Source organism: Arachis stenosperma, chromosome 5 (genome assembly GCF_014773155.1).
Source record: "Arachis stenosperma cultivar V10309 chromosome 5, arast.V10309.gnm1.PFL2, whole genome shotgun sequence".
Classification (NCBI taxonomy): Eukaryota; Viridiplantae; Streptophyta; class Magnoliopsida; order Fabales; family Fabaceae; genus Arachis; species Arachis stenosperma.
The window spans coordinates 110,111,772-110,129,018 of NC_080381.1; the positions used below are offsets into that span (position 1 = coordinate 110,111,772).

Here is a 17,247-nt window from a genome sequence, read left to right on the forward strand (position 1 = left end):
GGTGTAGTTGTGGTACTTCCGTGGTTTGTCCGAGTTGGGGTCTTCTTTTTTTCTTCTGTTCCCGATCCCGATCTCGGAGTGGGTAGGTCGATTCCTTCCTAGAAGAGTCTCTTAGCTGGGAGGTTTCCTCCATGTTGATATATTTTTCTGCCCGTTCCTGCACCTCGTATAGGGAGGTCGGGTATCGTTTGGATAGGGATTGGCTAAACGGTCCTTCTTTTAGGCCGTTTGCTAGTCCCATGATGGCTGCTTCAGTGGGCAAGTGTTGTATGTCCAGGCAGGCTTTGTTGAATCGCTCCATGTATTCTCGGAGAGTTTCTTGGTTACCTTGCTTGATCCCGAGTAGACTGGGGGCATGTTTTGTTTTGTCCTTTTGAATAGAGAACCTTGTTAGGAATTTTTGGTTAGATCCTCGAAGTTGGTGATTGATCTTGGTGGCAGGTTGTCGAACCACTTCATGGCTGACTTGGTGAGAGTGGTGGGGAAGGCTTTGCACCGAATCGCGTCGGAGGCGTCGACTAGGTACATGCTGCTTCTGAAGTTGCTGAGGTGGTGACTTGGATCGGTGGTGCCGTCGTAGAGATCCATGTCGGGTGGTTTGAAGTTTCGTGGTACCTTCTCGTTCATGATCTCTTTCGTGAAGGGATCGTGGTTGCCTTCGGGGGTGGTGCCGCGTTCTGTCCGGTTTTTCAGGTTGGCCTCTTTTCTGCAGTTTTTCTTCTAATTCTCTGCGCTTTCGAGTCTCCCTTCTCAGATCTCGTTCAGTTCTTTCTGCTTTTTTATGTCCTCTTCGATTTGTTTCAGCCGATGTTGTTGTGCCCGGACCGCTTCTAGAATTTCCGAGCTCTTCTCTTTTCGGAATTTTGCGGATCTTTGTTTGGGAGTGATGTCTTTGGGCGATTCTGTTTGTTTCCTCCTGGAGTGCGTGGTGATAGAGGGCTGTCCGGTCGTTCTCCGGTGTCGATTTCGTCCTCTTGTTCAGATGCAGCGTGGTCATTGTCGTGGGGGTCATCTGCCATGATGGAGGGATGACTTCCAGGTCCCCGGCAACGGCGCCAATGTTCCGAGGGTTACCTGAAACGTGTAGCTCGGTCGTCTGGAGAGGCCCGAGGTGGGGGTTCAGGGACCCGAGCTTGATATGCAGAGTGGTTGGTGGTTGTACCTGCAATGACACTCCGATGCTTAAGTTAGCATGGGTCCAAGCAGATATGTGTAGATGTGGAATGAATGTCATACCTGGGTGCTCTAGTGTATTTATAGTAGTTGGCCGTGATCTTCCCTGGATAAGATATTCTTATCTTATCTTATCTTTTTTGGGAGTTTTATCCCTATCTTTGTGGAACCGCCTTTCCTAGGCCTTTTCGGCTTTTAGGTTTTGGGCTGTGTTCCTTTGTGATGGGCCTTCTTTGCTCTTTGTCCGAGGTCCGACCTTAAGGCGTGAGCCTTGGACGAGGTCGGACCTTTTGTGAATTTGCCGAGTTTGGAGGAGCTCGGTCAGGGTATGAACATGTGTGTTTGAGGGTTTTGAGATATTAATGGAGTGTTGCGAAGAAACACAAGCAAAACAAGGTTTTGCCCCAACAGCAAACTTAGCACTTGATTGTCCCAATCAAGTAAAAAGATAAAGAAAAAAAAGAACAAGAGAAGAAAGAAAGGTCTCTGTGAGTTTGTTATGTGGAGGTAATGGGAGGGAATGGGGAGGGTAGGGGATTTATAGGAGTGAATGGTGTGGTTTGATGGTGGGAAAAGAAGGGAATTCAATGTTTTCCACTTGGGGAGTGGCGCCTAGTGTGGGAAGAGGCGCCAACCCTTATCCCACTGTGCTATCTGAATATGTTGAGTTCCAAAGTGTAAGTACACTTTGACCTCCTTGTTATCTATCAAGAGGGCCCCATTCAATCTCCTGAAAAAAAAAAGAAAACAAAAATCCATTAGTAATGAGAAAATGATTCTCCACATTCCTTTTCAATGCTAGTGAATGCATTTGCAACTGATGGGTGTCCCTTGGGACACCAAACTTAATTCATTTGCATCTCAATAAATTGGGTTCATTATTGGGTTTTTAATGTGTTCATGGGAAAGAAATAATTCCAATCCTTTCACATTCTTTGCGTCTAATCTCCCCTAAACACATTAAAATTCTCATTCAAGCCTCCACCAATGTATTAAATGCTTCCAAATTGAGTGGTATTGGGCTCGCTGATTGATTCTCATATGGTAGTGGCCACACCAAACTTAATCTCTGAGCTTACTCTTTAAAAATTTAATTTATCCAAATGCTTGTAAGCCTAGATCAAGTTGGTGAGTGGGCACACCAAACTTATCTTTTTAGCTAGTTTTTAGCCCAATCACTCATCATCATTAGTAAATGCTTTCATCCAGCTGCACATCCAAAAAAGCACACAATTTACTCACAAAGCTATCTTAACTATCAAAACTGAAATTAACTTCCTAAGCTAATATTTACAATCTACTTCTAATAAAACAATGAATCAAAAGGATATAAAGTGTTAGGTTGCCTCCCAACCAGCGCTTCTTTATCGTCACTAGCTTGACGTTCTTCCTTTTTCAGTTGAGGTGGTAGCTCACTCTTCTTTCATCCAGTGAGTCCCCCAGGTAATGCTTGAGTCTATGGCCATTTGCAGTGAAGATTCTCTGTGTTTTGTCCTCCATGAGCTCTACTTGACCATAGGAGTACACTTTGATGATGGTGAAGGGTCCAGACCATCTAGACTTAAGCTTTCTAGGGAAGAACCTAAGTCTAGAATTGTACAATAACACCTTTTGTCCTTCAGTGAACTCCCTCTTTGCTATCTTTTGATCATGCCATCTTTTTGTGTTCTCTTTGTAGATCTTTGCATTTTCATATGCTTGGTTCCTACATTCTTCCAGCTCGTTGAGTTGCCTCAGCCTCTTTTCTCCAGCAGCTTGCTCATAAAAATTCAGTAGTTTTAGAGCCCAGAAGGCTCTATGCTCCAGTTCAACTGGCAAGTGGCAAGCCTTGCCAAATACTAGTTGGTATGGTGACATCCCAATGGGGATCTTGAATGCTGTCCTGTAGGCCCATAAAGCATCGTCTAGCTTCTTAGACCAGTCTTTCCTTGAGCTTCCAATAGTTTTTTCGAGAATCCTTTTTAGCTCCCTGTTGGAAGTCTCTGCTTGCCCGTTGGTCTGTGGATGATAAGGAGTTGCCACCTTGTGTTTGACTCCATATCTGAGAAGGAGTGCTTCCAGTTGTTTATTACAGAAATGTGTCCCTCCATCACTAATGAGTGCTCTGAAAACTCCAAACCTGCTGAAAATGTTCTTTCTTAAGAAGCTCATTACAACCTTGTTGTCATTTGTGGTGGTGGCAATATCCTCCACCCACTTTCACACATAATCTACAGCCACAAGTATATAACTATTTGAGTAGGAGGATAAGAAAGGCCCCATGAAGTCAATCCCCCATACATCGAATAGTTCTAGCTCCATTATAAATCTCTGTGGCATCTCATTATTCCTGGGTAAATTGCCAACCCTCTAGCATTCATCACACCTTGACATCAAGTCCTTTGCATCCTTGAAAATATTTGGCCAGTAGAATCCACATTGGAGCACCTTGGCTGCTGTTCTTTCTCTGCTAAAGTGGCCTCTATACGTAGATATATAACATTACCAAAGCACCTCTTATGCCAAAGCCTCCTCAAGATCCCATCATCACACTTTTTGAACAAGTATGGCTCATCCCTGATATAGTATTTGGCATCTTTGATGAGCTTTCTCTTCATATGTTTTTTGATGTTGGTTGGTAGTTCCTCAATGGCCTTGAAATTGGCTATATCAGCAAACCAAGGGATCTCTTATATCATCATCAATTGCTCATCCAGAAAGCTTTCATTCACTGCAAGATGGTGTGCTCCTTCTTCCTCTTGTAGGATCCTTGAGAGGTGGTCAGCAACTTTGTTCTCTGCTCCACTCCTATCCTTAATTTCGATGTCAAACTCTTGGAGTAGCAGGATCCATCTTATTAGCCTTGGCTTGGATTCTTGTTTTGTGAGTAAGTATTTGAGTGCTGCATAATCAGTGAAAACAATTACTTGAGAACCAATGAGATATGATCTAAATTTATCAAAAGCAAAGACAATGGCAAGTAATTCCTTCTCTGTAGTGGTGTAATTCCTTTGATTTTCATTAAGGACCTTGCTGGCATAATAAATGACATACACCAATTTATCCTTCCTTTGTCCTAAAACAGTACCCACAGCAAAATCTGATGCATCACACATCAACTCAAAGGGTAGATCCCAACATGGTGGTACTATGATAGGTGCAGAGGAAAGTTTGTTCTTAAGCTCCTCAAAGGCTAACATGCATTCATTATCAAAAACAAAAGGCACATTAGAGACAAGTAGGTTGCTCAATGGCTTAGCAACCTTAGAGAAGTCACTAATAAACCTCCTATAAAAATCAGCGTGTCCCAAAAAGCTTCTGATTGCTTTGACATTGCAAGTTAGAGGTAACTTTTCAATCACCTCTATCTTTGCCCTGTCTACTTCTATGCCCTTCTTTGAGATTTTATGACCAAGGACCACTCCTTCTGTAACTATGAAATGACATTTTTCCCAGTTTAAAACAAGGTTGGTCTCTTGGCATCTCTTTAGCACCAGGGCTAAGTGATGCAAGCAATCAGAATATGTGTTACCAAATACAGAGAAGTCAACCATAAATACCTCGATGAACTTCTCAATCATGTCTAAAAATATGGAGAGCATGCACCTTTGGAATGTTGTAGGTGCATTGCACAGTTCAAAGGACATCCTCCTGTAAGCAAAAACACTATATAGACAAGTAAATGAAGTTTTCTCCTAGTCTTTTAGGTCTACAACTATTTGGTTGTAACCCGAATAACCGTCAAGAAAGCAGTAGTATTCATGTCCAGCCAGCCTCTCGAGCATTTGGTCCATGAATGGTAGGGGGAAGTGGTCCTTCCTAGTGGCTTCATTGAGCTTCCTGTAGTCGGTGCACATGTGCCAATCGGTCACTGTTCTTGTTGTTATCAGCTCATTCTTCTCATTTGGTACAACAGTGATTCCTCCTTTCTTTGGAACTACTTGTACCGGGCTCACCCAAAGGCTGTCTGAGATGGGGTAGATCACCCCAGCTTGCCACAACTTCAATACTTCTTTCTGGACTACCTTATTCATGGTTGGATTCAACCTTCTTTGTTGTTGCCTTGAGGGCTTGGCACCCTCCTCAAGTAGGATCTTGTGCATACACATTGAAGGGCTGATCCCTTTTAAGTATGTGAGTGTCCAGCCTATAGCATCCTTGTGTTGTTTCAGTACTTGGATGAGCTCCTCTTCTTGCTCCTTGCTCAAGCTTGAGTTGATGATCACTGGTAGATGCTGTTGTCACCTAGATAGGCATATTTCAAGCTTGGAGGTAGGGTTTTTAGCTCTACTTTCGGTGCCTCTTCTTCATTGTTGTCTTTGTAGTTTGTCATGATTGAACTTTCCATGGTTCCTTGTGGTGGTTCTTCACGTGGTGCTTGTTGCTCCAATTCCATACTTCCTTCATATTGCTCTTCTTCCAAAACTCCTTGGACTATTTGTTCTATGGTGTCCACCATCATGCATTCTCCTATTGCTTCCTTGGGATAACTCATTGCCTTGAAGATATTGAAGACCATCTTTTCCTCATATAATCTCAAGACTAGTTCTCCTTTTTGCACATCAATGATGGCTCCAGCAGTAGCTAGGAATGGCCTTCCTAGGATAATTGAAGTGTTTGCCTCTTCTTCCATATCCAACACAACAAAGTTAGCTGGGAAGATGAATTCTCCCACCTTCACCAATAAATTTTCCACCACTCCATGTGGAAACTTGAATGTTCTGTCAGCTAGTTGGAGTGCCATTCTTGTTGGTTTCGCTTCCTCAATTCTCATCCTTCTCATCATGTTCAAGGACATGAGATTGATGCTAGTTCCCAAGTCACACAAAGCCTTTTCAATAGTGATATCCCCTATGATGCAGGGGATTTGGAAACTCCCGGGGCCCTTCATTTTCTGGGGAAGTTTCTTTTGTATGATGGCACTACATTCCTCAATTAGGACTACAGTCTCCTTTTCACCCCAGTTTCTTTTTTTTTTTGTCATGAGCTCCTTCAGGAACTTTGCATAGAGGAGCATTTGCTCCAATGCTTCAGCAAATGGTATGTTGATTTGGGGCTTTTTGAAGATTTCCAAAAATCTGGAGAACTGGCTGTCCTTCCCATATTTTCTTAGCCTTTGTGGGTATGGTGCCTTTGGTACATAAGGCTTCAAGATTGGCTTTGGTGGGCCTCTTCTTTCTTCCTGTTTTCAGGCTTTTCTGCAGCTTCTTCTTCGTTGTTTTCCTGGTTTTGGGTGGCTTCTTCTATCACTTTTCCACTTCTAAGTGTGATGGCCTTGCATTTTGCTCTTGGGTTGGCCATGGTGTCACTTGGAAATGTGTGTCTAGGCATTGGGATTTGCTTGGATAAGAACCCCACTTGTGCTTCCAGTTTTGAGATTGTTGAACCTTGGTTCTTCAAATTTGACCTGTATTCTTCTTGGTTGGCATCTATCTTCTTTTCAGCTTGTGCTTGCCTTTCCAAGAGGGTGGAAATGACTCCTGTGAGCTGTGATAATAGCTGTGCTATTACGGCCTCTACTCTCTTAAAGTTACCCTTGATTTCACACTGTTGTGAGGTTGGGGTTAGTGTGTCTTGATGGTGGTGTGTTTGCTGGTTGGAAGGATATGATGTGTGAGATGGATTGTGGTAAGGTCTGTTGTTATTTGACTGATGGCTAGAGTTGTGATTCTGGTATTGATTGGCTTGGTATGGTTTGTTGTGCTCTTGGTTGTGATTTTGTTGGTTCCCCCATCCCAAATTTGGGTGGTTCCTCCATCCTGGGTTATATGTCTTAGAGTTAGGGTCATATGGTGGTCGAGAGGGGTTATGCACATAGTTTGCTTGCTCACATTCAACTTCTGGTTCATTTTCTTCTTGGGTGGTGCTTGAGCTTGGACAACTGCAACTTTATTGTTTTCCATTTTCTTGGTTAAGGCTGCCAATAGTGCTGCAATTGACTTGTTTTGTCCCAACAGGTCATCCATAGAATTGAGTTCCAGCACCCCCTTTTTTTGGCCTCTTTCTGAAGCATAAAAGTAGTCATTCTCAGCTACAGTTTTAATGACATCTATGGCTTCCTCAATGGTCTTCTTCTTGTTGAGTGAACCCCCTGAAGAGTGGTCCACAACCTTCTTCGATTCATAGGTTAATCCTTCATGAAAATGTGGAGCTGCACCCACTCATTAAACATATCCTGTGGGCATTTCCTTGTTAGATCTTTGAACCTCTCCCAGGCCTCATAGAGTGTTTTACCATCTAGCTGTCTGAAGGTTTGCACCTCAGCTCTTAGCCTGTTGATCCTCAGTGGAGGGTAAAATCTCACTAGAAACTTGTTCACAACATCTTCCCATGTGGTTAGGCTCTCCTTGGAGAATGATTCTAACCACTTTGTTGCCTTATCTTTGAGTGAGAAAGGGAACAGAAGTAGTTTGTAGGTGTCAGGGTGTACACCATTGGACTTTACAGTATCACATATCCTCATGAATGTGTTGAGATGTTGATTTGGATCTTCTTGAGCACCTCCTCTATATGAGCAGTTATTCTGGACTAGTGTGATGAGTTGAGGTTTCAACTCAAAGTTGTAGGCATGAATTGTTGGCTTGAGGATGCTGTTGCCACAGTTTCCTGGATTTGGGTTGATATAGGAGCCTAAGACTCTCTTCTCTTGCCCAGCTTGATTTCCAGCTCCTCCTCCAACATCTTCATGCACTTCGTCTTCCATGGTGGTTGTTAGATCTTCTTCTACTGGTTCTTCTCCAACTATACCATTGCCTCTAGCCTCCCTCCTCAATCTAAGGAAGGTTCTATCAGGTTCACTATCAAAAGAGGATGAAGTCTCTCCTCTTCTACCTGTCATACAGCCAACACACAGTAAGAAAAGAGCAAGTGAAGAAATCTCCTTAGTTAAAATTAGTGATTAGCTTGAGTGATGCAATTAATCAAACAGTTAGAAGAGTGAAAGTATAAACAATTAATAGCTAAAGAAATCTCAGAAAGACAAGAAAGAAAAATAGAGATTAGAAAGGAATTTAAAGGTTACACTAGGAAATGAATTAAAAAAATAAAAAAAAGCTTAATCTAGCTCTCTAATTGGTTTAATCATTGTCAAATTCAAACCAATCCCTAGCAACGGCGCCATAAAACTTGATGGGCGGAATTCACTACCCTTCCCCAATAATATTGATGAATCCGCTCTTGGCAAGCGCACCAAAATTATCGTCAAATATTAACCCACAGTGGAGTGGGATCGTATCCACATAGATTGGTAGATTTGAGCAATTTTAATCAATTGGTAAATTAGTCAAGCTCAACAGAATAAGTTGTGTGTGCAGAATTATAAATGGCAGAAACATAAATGGCAAAAGAAATAAAAGAAAGCAATAGAATGCAGAAATGGAAATAACAAGAATGTAAAGGTGAATGGGATTTTACAGAATGTAAGTAAAGCTATAAAAGAATGGGAGAGATAAGAATGGGGAAATTCATTGAGATCAGGAGATATTGTCTCTTTGGATTAATTCCAGCTCATATCCTCTTTAGTCATACAACTCATTGACCTCTTGGCAATCATGATTGATTGAGCTCCAATCCCTTGGTGACTCAATCTCTCAGATCTTGATCAATAGTCAATTTCTTGGTTTAATTGCTCATGAAGAGAGATATGCTTGGTCCCTGATTATACCACACATCATCATAGGTCCAGGTAGAGGGAGGATTGTATGTCACCATATCCAAACACCAAAACCCAGATTCTACTCAAGTGTGAGAATGGATTTCTAGCATGGTTTCATGTTTCCTTTTCCAAGGTTCCTATGAAACCCATTTTGCATTCAATCTCTTTTCCAAGTTAATTGAACACTAAGCATTAAATTTGAAATTCCTTCTAGCAAATCAAAGAGACAATGAAGAGAAAAATAAATTTACTATTATTAATCCATCAAGTACAATAGAGCTCCCTCTCTCAATGAGAGGGAATTTAGCTACTCATAGCTCAGAGAGAAAGTACAAAAGATGGAAGAGATGAAGTGTGAAAACTAAAAGTGAAATCCCCCAAAACTAAACTCTATGACTTGCTAACCTCTTTTCCAATACTTCCAAGGGTATTTATACTATTCCTAGATCTAGAAAATAAAAGAAAATTACAAAAGTGAAAAGAAAATTACAATTTGGAGGGAAAAAAAACTCAACAAACGTGATCTTCTACCTGGCGTGTGACTGGCGCTTCTCTGGCGTGTCACGCTCCTTCTGTTTCTGATTTGGCGTGCCACGCCTCTCCATTCAAGTGGCACGCCGTCCTCTGTTTCACCCCTGGCGTGCCACGCCTTCGAGCCTAAGTGGCACGCCCAGGACATTTTAAAGGGCAAAGTAGCCTGGCGTGCCACGCCTTCCAACCAAAGTGGCAAGCCCAAGGCATTTTAAAGGGCAAAGCGACCTGGCGTGCCACGCCTTTGAACCAAAGTGGCACGCCCAACGTCACTTCCTTTATCTCTATGCTTCAGGAGATTTGTACCAGCGTGGCACGCCCAGGGTCTGGCATGCACACCCTTCTTAAAGCTTCACTCCCTTGCCGGCGTGCAATGCCTCCCCATCCAAGTGGCACGCCTGAGTTCATTGGCTCCTCTTCTTCCTCTCTGGAAAATACTACAAGCGTGCCATGCCATGAGACCGGCGTATCACGCCCTTCATTTGCTTCATCTTCTTACTGGCGTGCCACGCCTCATCTCCCAAGTGGCACGCTTGAGTTCACTGGCCCTTTAACTCCTCCTCTGGAAAACACTACCAGCGTGTCATGCCATGAGACTGGCGTGTCACGCCCATCATTTGCCATGGTCCCAGATGTTGGCGTGCCACGCCTGGATGTTCAAGTGGCACGCCAAAGTGCGATAATTAAGCTGGCGTGCCACGCCTTCGATACCAAGTGGCACGCGTAGCTTTATTTGGCCTCCTTATGTGCTGTCATGCCACACCTTGTTGCTCAAGTGGCATGCCTTAGTGGGACTTCTTGAGCTGGCGTGCCACGCCTTCGATACCAAGTGGCACGCCTAGCTTTTGCATTGTCTTCTTGTTCACTGGCATGCTACGCCTTGTTGCTCAAGTGGCACATCCATTCAATTGTGGGTCTTATAAGCTTGGTGTGCCACGCCTTGGTCCTCAAGTGGCACGCCCAAGAGAACTCTGGGGCTGGCATGCCACACCTTCGACACAAAGTGGCACCCCATAGTGATGGTTCTTCTAGTAACGAGTTTGCGTGCCACGCCCTGCTCCTGGCGTGCCACGCCCCTTTGATGGTCTTCAATTTTGCTCTCTTGAATGTTGTACCAGCCTGTCACGCCCAGCTTCTGGCGTGCCACGCCAACACATTTTTGTGGCGTTTGTTCCAAGTGGCACGCCTGCTTCACACGCCCCACTTGTTTTGTTGTTTTCTTTCCCATTTTTTGATGTCTTTTCCACCTGAAATCCAGCACAAACTCATTTCAAAGCAATGTACTATGATACTCATCAATTAAGGCATGAATTGCATTGATCAAATGAGATTATGCCTCTTTTATGGTCCTTTTTATGCAAGAAAAAGGGTAGATGATGTAAGTCATCAATGTGAAAGAAGCAATAAGGCTTTTCACCGTGTCTATAATGGATGCTACTCGATTTGGAATACTGATAAACCACTATTTTATGGTTTATCTTGTGCTAATTTGAGTGGTTTTTATCAAGCATTTGCACACTTATCCATACTATTTGCATGGTTTTACATTTTCCCTTCCTAACTTTGTGGTATGATTGAGAACATGCTTCTTTGGCCTTATATTTGCTAATATTAATCCTCTCTTATTACCATTAGATGCTGTGATATGTGTGTTAAGTGATTTCAGGGATTACAGGGCAGGAATGGCTTAGAGGATGGAAAGGAAGCATGCAAAAGTGAAAAGAATACAAGAAACTGAAGGAACTGCTAAAGCTGTCAAGCCTGACCTATTGGTACAAAATCGACCATAACTTGAGCTACAGAGATTCAAATGACGCGGTTCTAGTTGCATTGGAAAGATAACGTCCGGGGCTTCGCAACAATATATAATTTGTCTTAGCTGCCCCCAAGATAGGCATGCGAACGCGTGGATCATGCGAATGTGTGACCTGGAAAAAATGCAATCCACGCTAACGCGTGGACAACGCTTCCGCGTGACTTTGCAGCGACTTGTACGAACCAGAAATCGCTGGGGGCAATTTCTCGGCTGTTTTTGACCCAGTTTTTAGCCCAAAAAACACAGATTAGAGGCTATAAAGTGGGAGAATGTATCCATTCATAAGGGAAGCTGATAATTCATAATTATAGGTTTAGATGTAGTATTTAGAGAAAGAGGCTCTCTCTTCTCTTTTAGGATTAGGATTTAGGATTAGGATTTCTTCGTCTTTTCAATTCCAGGTTTAATATTCCTTTACTTTACTTTATGTTTTCTTCTACTTTTATTTATTCTATTACTTTAGTTGATTACTTGAGGTTGCCAATTTGGTTTATGGATTCCTATGTTTAATCTAACTTTCTATTTAATATAATTCGAGGTATTTCAGGTATATGATTTTTATTTAGCTTTCTATATTCTTGGCTTTGGTTGAATAATTAGAGACTCTTGAGTTATCAAACTCTTTTGTTGATTGATAATTGGAAGTTACTAATTGACTTGAATTCCACTAACTCTAGTCTTTCTTTGGGAATTGACTAGGACTTGAGGATTCATATTGATTTATCCACTTGACTTACCTTCATATTTAGAGGTTGAATAAGTGGAAGCAATGAGCAATTCTCATCACAATTGATAAGGATAACTAGGATAGGACTTCTAATTTTTATACCTTGCCAAGAGTTTTCTTAATTATTAATTTATTTTTCTTGTCATTTAAATTACTTGTTCTTTATTTCAAAAACCCAAAATAAAATATATCTTTTTGCATAACCAATAATAAATCATACTTCCCTGCAATTCCTTGAGAATACAACCCGAGGTTTGAATACTTCAGTTATTTATTTTTATTGGGTTTTCTTAAGTGACAAACAAAACTTTTGTACGAAAGGATTCTCTGTTGGTTTAGGAACCATACTTACAACGCGATTATATTTGTGAATTTCTTTACTGATAGAAATCCGATCGTCAAAATGGCGCCGTTGCCGGGGAATTGCAAACGTGTGCCTTATTATTGGTTATTGTAAATATTTGCTTTTTTGCTTGTTTGTTAGTTTTTGTTAGTTTCAGGACTTTGTTGCTTATTTTTATTAGTTTTGTTTTTATTTTCTCTTACTACTATGAACTCTCACCCCTTTGGCTATAAGTTTGGTTGTAATCATGTTGCAGGAAGAGGAGATTACAATAAGAACATGCATCAAGGATGGGAGAATCAAAGGTGGGAGGAGCCACAGGGATTTGATCAACCCTCTTGGCAACAGCCTCCGCCAACATACTATGAACAAGAGCCATTTCAAGAAGCATATCAAGATACTGGTTATGGTGAGCGCTCTTTTGATTATCAACAACCACCACCATACGCCTATGAACTTTCTCCTCAACATAGCTTTGAACAACCATACTCACAAGCTCTTTACCACCAAACACCCCCATATGACCCTAATCCATATCCACCATACCAACCACACTATGAGCCAAACGAACCATACATAGAACCACCCCAATTCCAACCCAATTATTCCCAAGAACCACCACCTCCATATACTCCACATCCATATCCATCAATCCAAGAGCCTTATAGTCCTACTTATGATATCCAAGCAGAACAAGAGTCAAGAGATCGTCTCAAAGAAACAGTGGATCAATTTCAAGCAACCCTTCATCAATTGGACTGAGCAGTAAGCCGAATGGCACCTGGAGCTCTCATGGCTAAAGAATCTCAATTTAAGAACAAGGAACTGAAGTGTGTGGTGCAACAAGTGGAAAAGATGGAGAGTGATGAACCACCACATCCTTATCATGAGGAACCACCCTCTTATCATGAACCCTTCCTCCCAAGTAATGAACCCTCATATCCACCCTAATCTCCAATGGATGACATCCTTCGTGGTCTTCATCAAGGGCAAGCAAAGATGAAAAGGGATGCACTAGAATTTGCGACTGCCTTAACCGAGGTAGTAAAATTAGCTTCCCGATGTTCGGACACTCAAGGAACCCCCATGGCTTCATGTGGAGAATCTACTGAAGAACGCAGCATGAAGGAGAAGCTAGAAACTCTGGTGGACAGTGAGCAGCATGACTTTGTATTAGAACAATTGGAGGAAGCCGTAATCGTTGAAGAGAAAGAAGTGGTTGAAGACTTAGGAGATGTTGAACCTCCATGGGAAAGTCAAGTTATAGAGCCTCCTTCAAAGACGTTTGAATTTAATGTTGAGGAGGGTGTACAACCTCCAAGGCATATCATGGTTGAAGACTTTGAAGGGGACGATCAAGAGATGGATTCAATCATTAATGAATTCTTATCTACATTTGAATCCTCTCCTATTGGACATGATATGGAGTTTAAAGAAGAAGAAGAAACACAACCTCCCATGCTCTTGGTGAATAATAAAGAAGAACTCGAATTGGAAGAAAGCTACCAAGAAGAAGAGGTTGATATTGAAGAAGCTTGCAAAGAGGTGGAAGGTGTCAAAGAAGAGCACAAAGGAGTGGAGCTTGTAAGATCATTAGAAACACTTCTCCCAAAGCCATTACCGTCCAATACAACATTCAAGTGGGTAAAATTCTTATCCTTAACCTTTACTTTCCCACTTGAATATGGGCTTCTAGAGACGGATGGTCAACTTAGAGCTCTTTGTGGCATTAAGAGCAAGAGGAAGATGGATAGTGGTTGGAGTTGTCAAGCAAGGTTCAACATGGTTATATGCTCCAAGTTGAAATGTAAGGTTTGGTGTAAAGCTCAATTGAATGGGTCTAGGAAGCTGTTTGGATGCCTTAGTGAGAATTTCAATTGCGTGCCACCCGGATGGAATCATGATAATCCACAAGAAGACGGGTGCAAAAGCAAGGTTTGGGACCCCGGAATTCATTCTAGCAATCAACACTCTTGGGGCCTTGTCACTTACTTTAGATTGCTTGACGGCTGTGTGCACCTAGTTTGGGATCCCGGAGGCCATTGGAATTACAAACATTGGTGGGGATTCAAGGATCAGTACAAGCACAAGCCACCATGACAAGGGACTCACCAAATGTCCAACTTAAGGACTTTAACTAAAAGTGCTAGGTGGGAGACAACCCACCATGGTATATTCTTTCCTTTTTGTTCTTAGTTTTATTTTATTTTATTTCTATTCGTGTTCATTCATAATTTCTACATAGTCATCTGCATTCTGCATAAAAAAAAGGTGAAGCACGCGACCGCGTCACTGACGCATCTGCGTCAAAGGAGAATTAGCGAAAAAGGGGATTTGAACAGAAAGTCATGCGGGAGCATGGCTGGAAGTGCGCCTTTGGCACCAACACATGCACGCAAACGCGTCCCTGACACGTTTGTGTCGGTTGCAAATCCAGCCCTCCATGCGTACGCGTCACCCACGCGCACACGTGACCCCGCGTCCGCGTCACCCACGCGCACACGTGACCCCGCGAAATCGACGTAAAGGGGTGCATGGCAGCAAGTTATGATGGAGTGGGGCTGGAATGGTGCTAGAAGCACAAAGCCCCATCACGCGAACGCGTACCTCACGCATTCGCGTCAATTTGGAAGTAAGGCCATCCATGCGTGTGCGTCACCCACGCGCACGCGTCACCCTAAATTTTGGCAAATAGGCATTTGAGACAGAGAGTTGCGCGAGTGCGCGGCTGCTCTCGCGCCACTAGCGCAAATCAAGTCATGCGTCCGCGTGACTGACGCGTCTGTGTCACTTAAAGATTTTGGATACCACGTGAACGCGTGACCCATGCGTCCACGTCACATGCGACGCACAGTAGTCATCAGCGCCAGATATCTTATATTTTCCCCAATCCTATTTCTCTCTTCTCCCTTTTTAATTCTCTCTTATTCCTTCTTTCTTCCTTCCTCCTTTCTTACTTACTTCTTTTTCATCCCTTTAACTTCTCATCCTTCTTCACTATCATTCTATTTTCCTTAATTTGCATACTTTCATTCATTGCATTTTAATTTCGTGCATATTTTTATTTTCTTTTCTAAATTTATTATTTTTCGATTGGTGTTAAATTTTCTTTTTCAACTGTTGTATCTTTTCTGGTATTCTTTTGGTGCTTCATGACTTATTTTATTCTGATTGGGTATTATTATTCATAAGTCAATGCTAATCTTTTATGATACTTGCATTCCATTTACATTGCTATGCATTTACACTGTCTTTTATTGCCCGCACTCTTCCCCCATTGTTGCAAATTTTTGCACTCTTGATTTACCATGTGCTTCTACTGTTTTCTCACTTGCATGTTGTAGCAACCATGTAATTGAGACCCTTATTATTTGGCATTAACACCCATACTTTATTTGTTTTCTATCTTTGTTTCTGGGTTACTTTTTTTCTTTTCCTCTTCTTTCAGGATGGCCATCGAGGAAGGGAAAGGGAAAGCTTCTATATGGGGTAACAAACAAGTCCATCTACACAATCTTTGGAGAAAAGCATCAGTTGTAGCAGCCCGTCCACTTGCACACCTCGGTGCAATCTTTAAGTGTGGGGAGGTCGATACCGACTACCATGGGTTAGTTACTTCATATTTTAACACCAATTTTAATTTTTCTTTGTTAAATTAGTTGTTGCATTTGCATGTTTGTTTGATTTTGTGCATATTTTACCACTTGGTTGAAGTAATATTTTCTTTTTCAAGAAACTTTTTATAGGATTTCACTAATTTGAATTAAAATTTTCGATAAACTTGTTTGAAGAAATGTTATTTTGGAACGTGGTTTATAGCTCGAACACACAAAACCAGTGAGATTTTAAGCCTATTTTATTGGTTGCATTTTATCAACCAATATTTTATTTTTTTTATGTGTGTTTTTCTCTCTATAATTGTGATCTTTGTCTTGCTTAATTCTATATTTTCATTATTTGATGTATACATGCACTTATATGATTGAGGCCTTATTTCACTTAGCTTACATATCCATATGGCCTTACCCTTTCATTATCCTTTGCAAACCAATGTTGAGCCTATTTTACCCCTTTGTTCTTTACTTTAGCTCATCATTAACTCTAAGCGAAAATAATAATGTCCCTAATTTGAATCCTTGATTAGGTTAGACTAGTGAAAGTGCTGATGATTTAAGTGTGGGGAAATTGGGTTTGGAAACATTTGGTTTTAGAATTGAGTATGTTAGAATTTTTCTGAAAATATGAAAGAATATAGAGAATATGTTCATTCATTCAATACCTTAATCATATGCCTTGAGAAAAGCAAAAGAAAGAAAAATTATGAAAAAAAAGAGAAAAAAAAAAATAAAATAAATAGAAAAAAAAAAGAAAAAGAGCAAACAATAAAAAGGGACAAAATGCCCCAAAGTAAATGGTGAAAGCAATGCATATGAGTTGTACTCAAATTCAGATGCATGAATATGTGGAAAACATGGTTAATGGATAGTTAGATCTTGTATTGTAATTACATGGATTGTCTTAAGTTAGGTGGAAAAAGTTTAGGTTAATTAAAGATTCAGATTTTAGTCCACTTGGCCAAATACAATCCTACCTTGACCCTAACCCCATTACAACCCTTAAAAGACCTCTTGATATGTGTATTTTGTGCATTAAATTTTTGTTGGTTGTTAGATAAAAAGCAAGCCTTAGAAAGCAAGATTAGTAGAGAATTGAGAGATCGAATCTTAAACACCTGAGCGATTAGAGTGCATACACTTCCAGTGAGGGTTCGATGCTCGATTCCTTGTTCCCTGCTTTCATGAGCTATTTTCTTTTGCAAGTTTACTTGTACTTTATTTTGTGATTTGAATTAGTAAAATCCAGTTCATATTTGTTCTTGAAAGATTTATTTACTTTTCACCAAGTAGGTAGAATCATTTTTTTGCATGTAGTTGCATTCATATAGATAGGTTTCATTTCATACATTCTACCATTCCCCTACACTATTTTAGTTCTCTTGAGCTTAGCATGAGGACATGATAATG

The 17,247-nt window shown here is 41.3% G+C and overlaps 2 protein-coding genes across 2 annotated transcripts; both read right to left on the bottom strand.

The window, feature by feature from the left end:
* Positions 1–2,568: 2,568 nt before the first annotated feature.
* On the bottom strand, positions 2,569–3,770 carry LOC130981046 (uncharacterized). Its single transcript, XM_057904685.1, has 2 exons — positions 3,601–3,770; positions 2,569–3,055 (listed from the first exon to the last, which is right to left on the bottom strand). The coding sequence occupies exons 1-2, from the start codon at positions 3,768–3,770 to the stop codon at positions 2,569–2,571; spliced, it is 657 nt and encodes a 218-aa protein (XP_057760668.1).
* A 1,604-nt stretch (positions 3,771–5,374) lies between these two features.
* LOC130981047 (uncharacterized) lies at positions 5,375–6,169 on the bottom strand. The gene has a single exon (XM_057904687.1). The coding sequence runs from the start codon at positions 6,167–6,169 to the stop codon at positions 5,375–5,377; it is 795 nt and encodes a 264-aa protein (XP_057760670.1).
* Between the last annotated feature and the right edge of the window lie 11,078 nt (positions 6,170–17,247).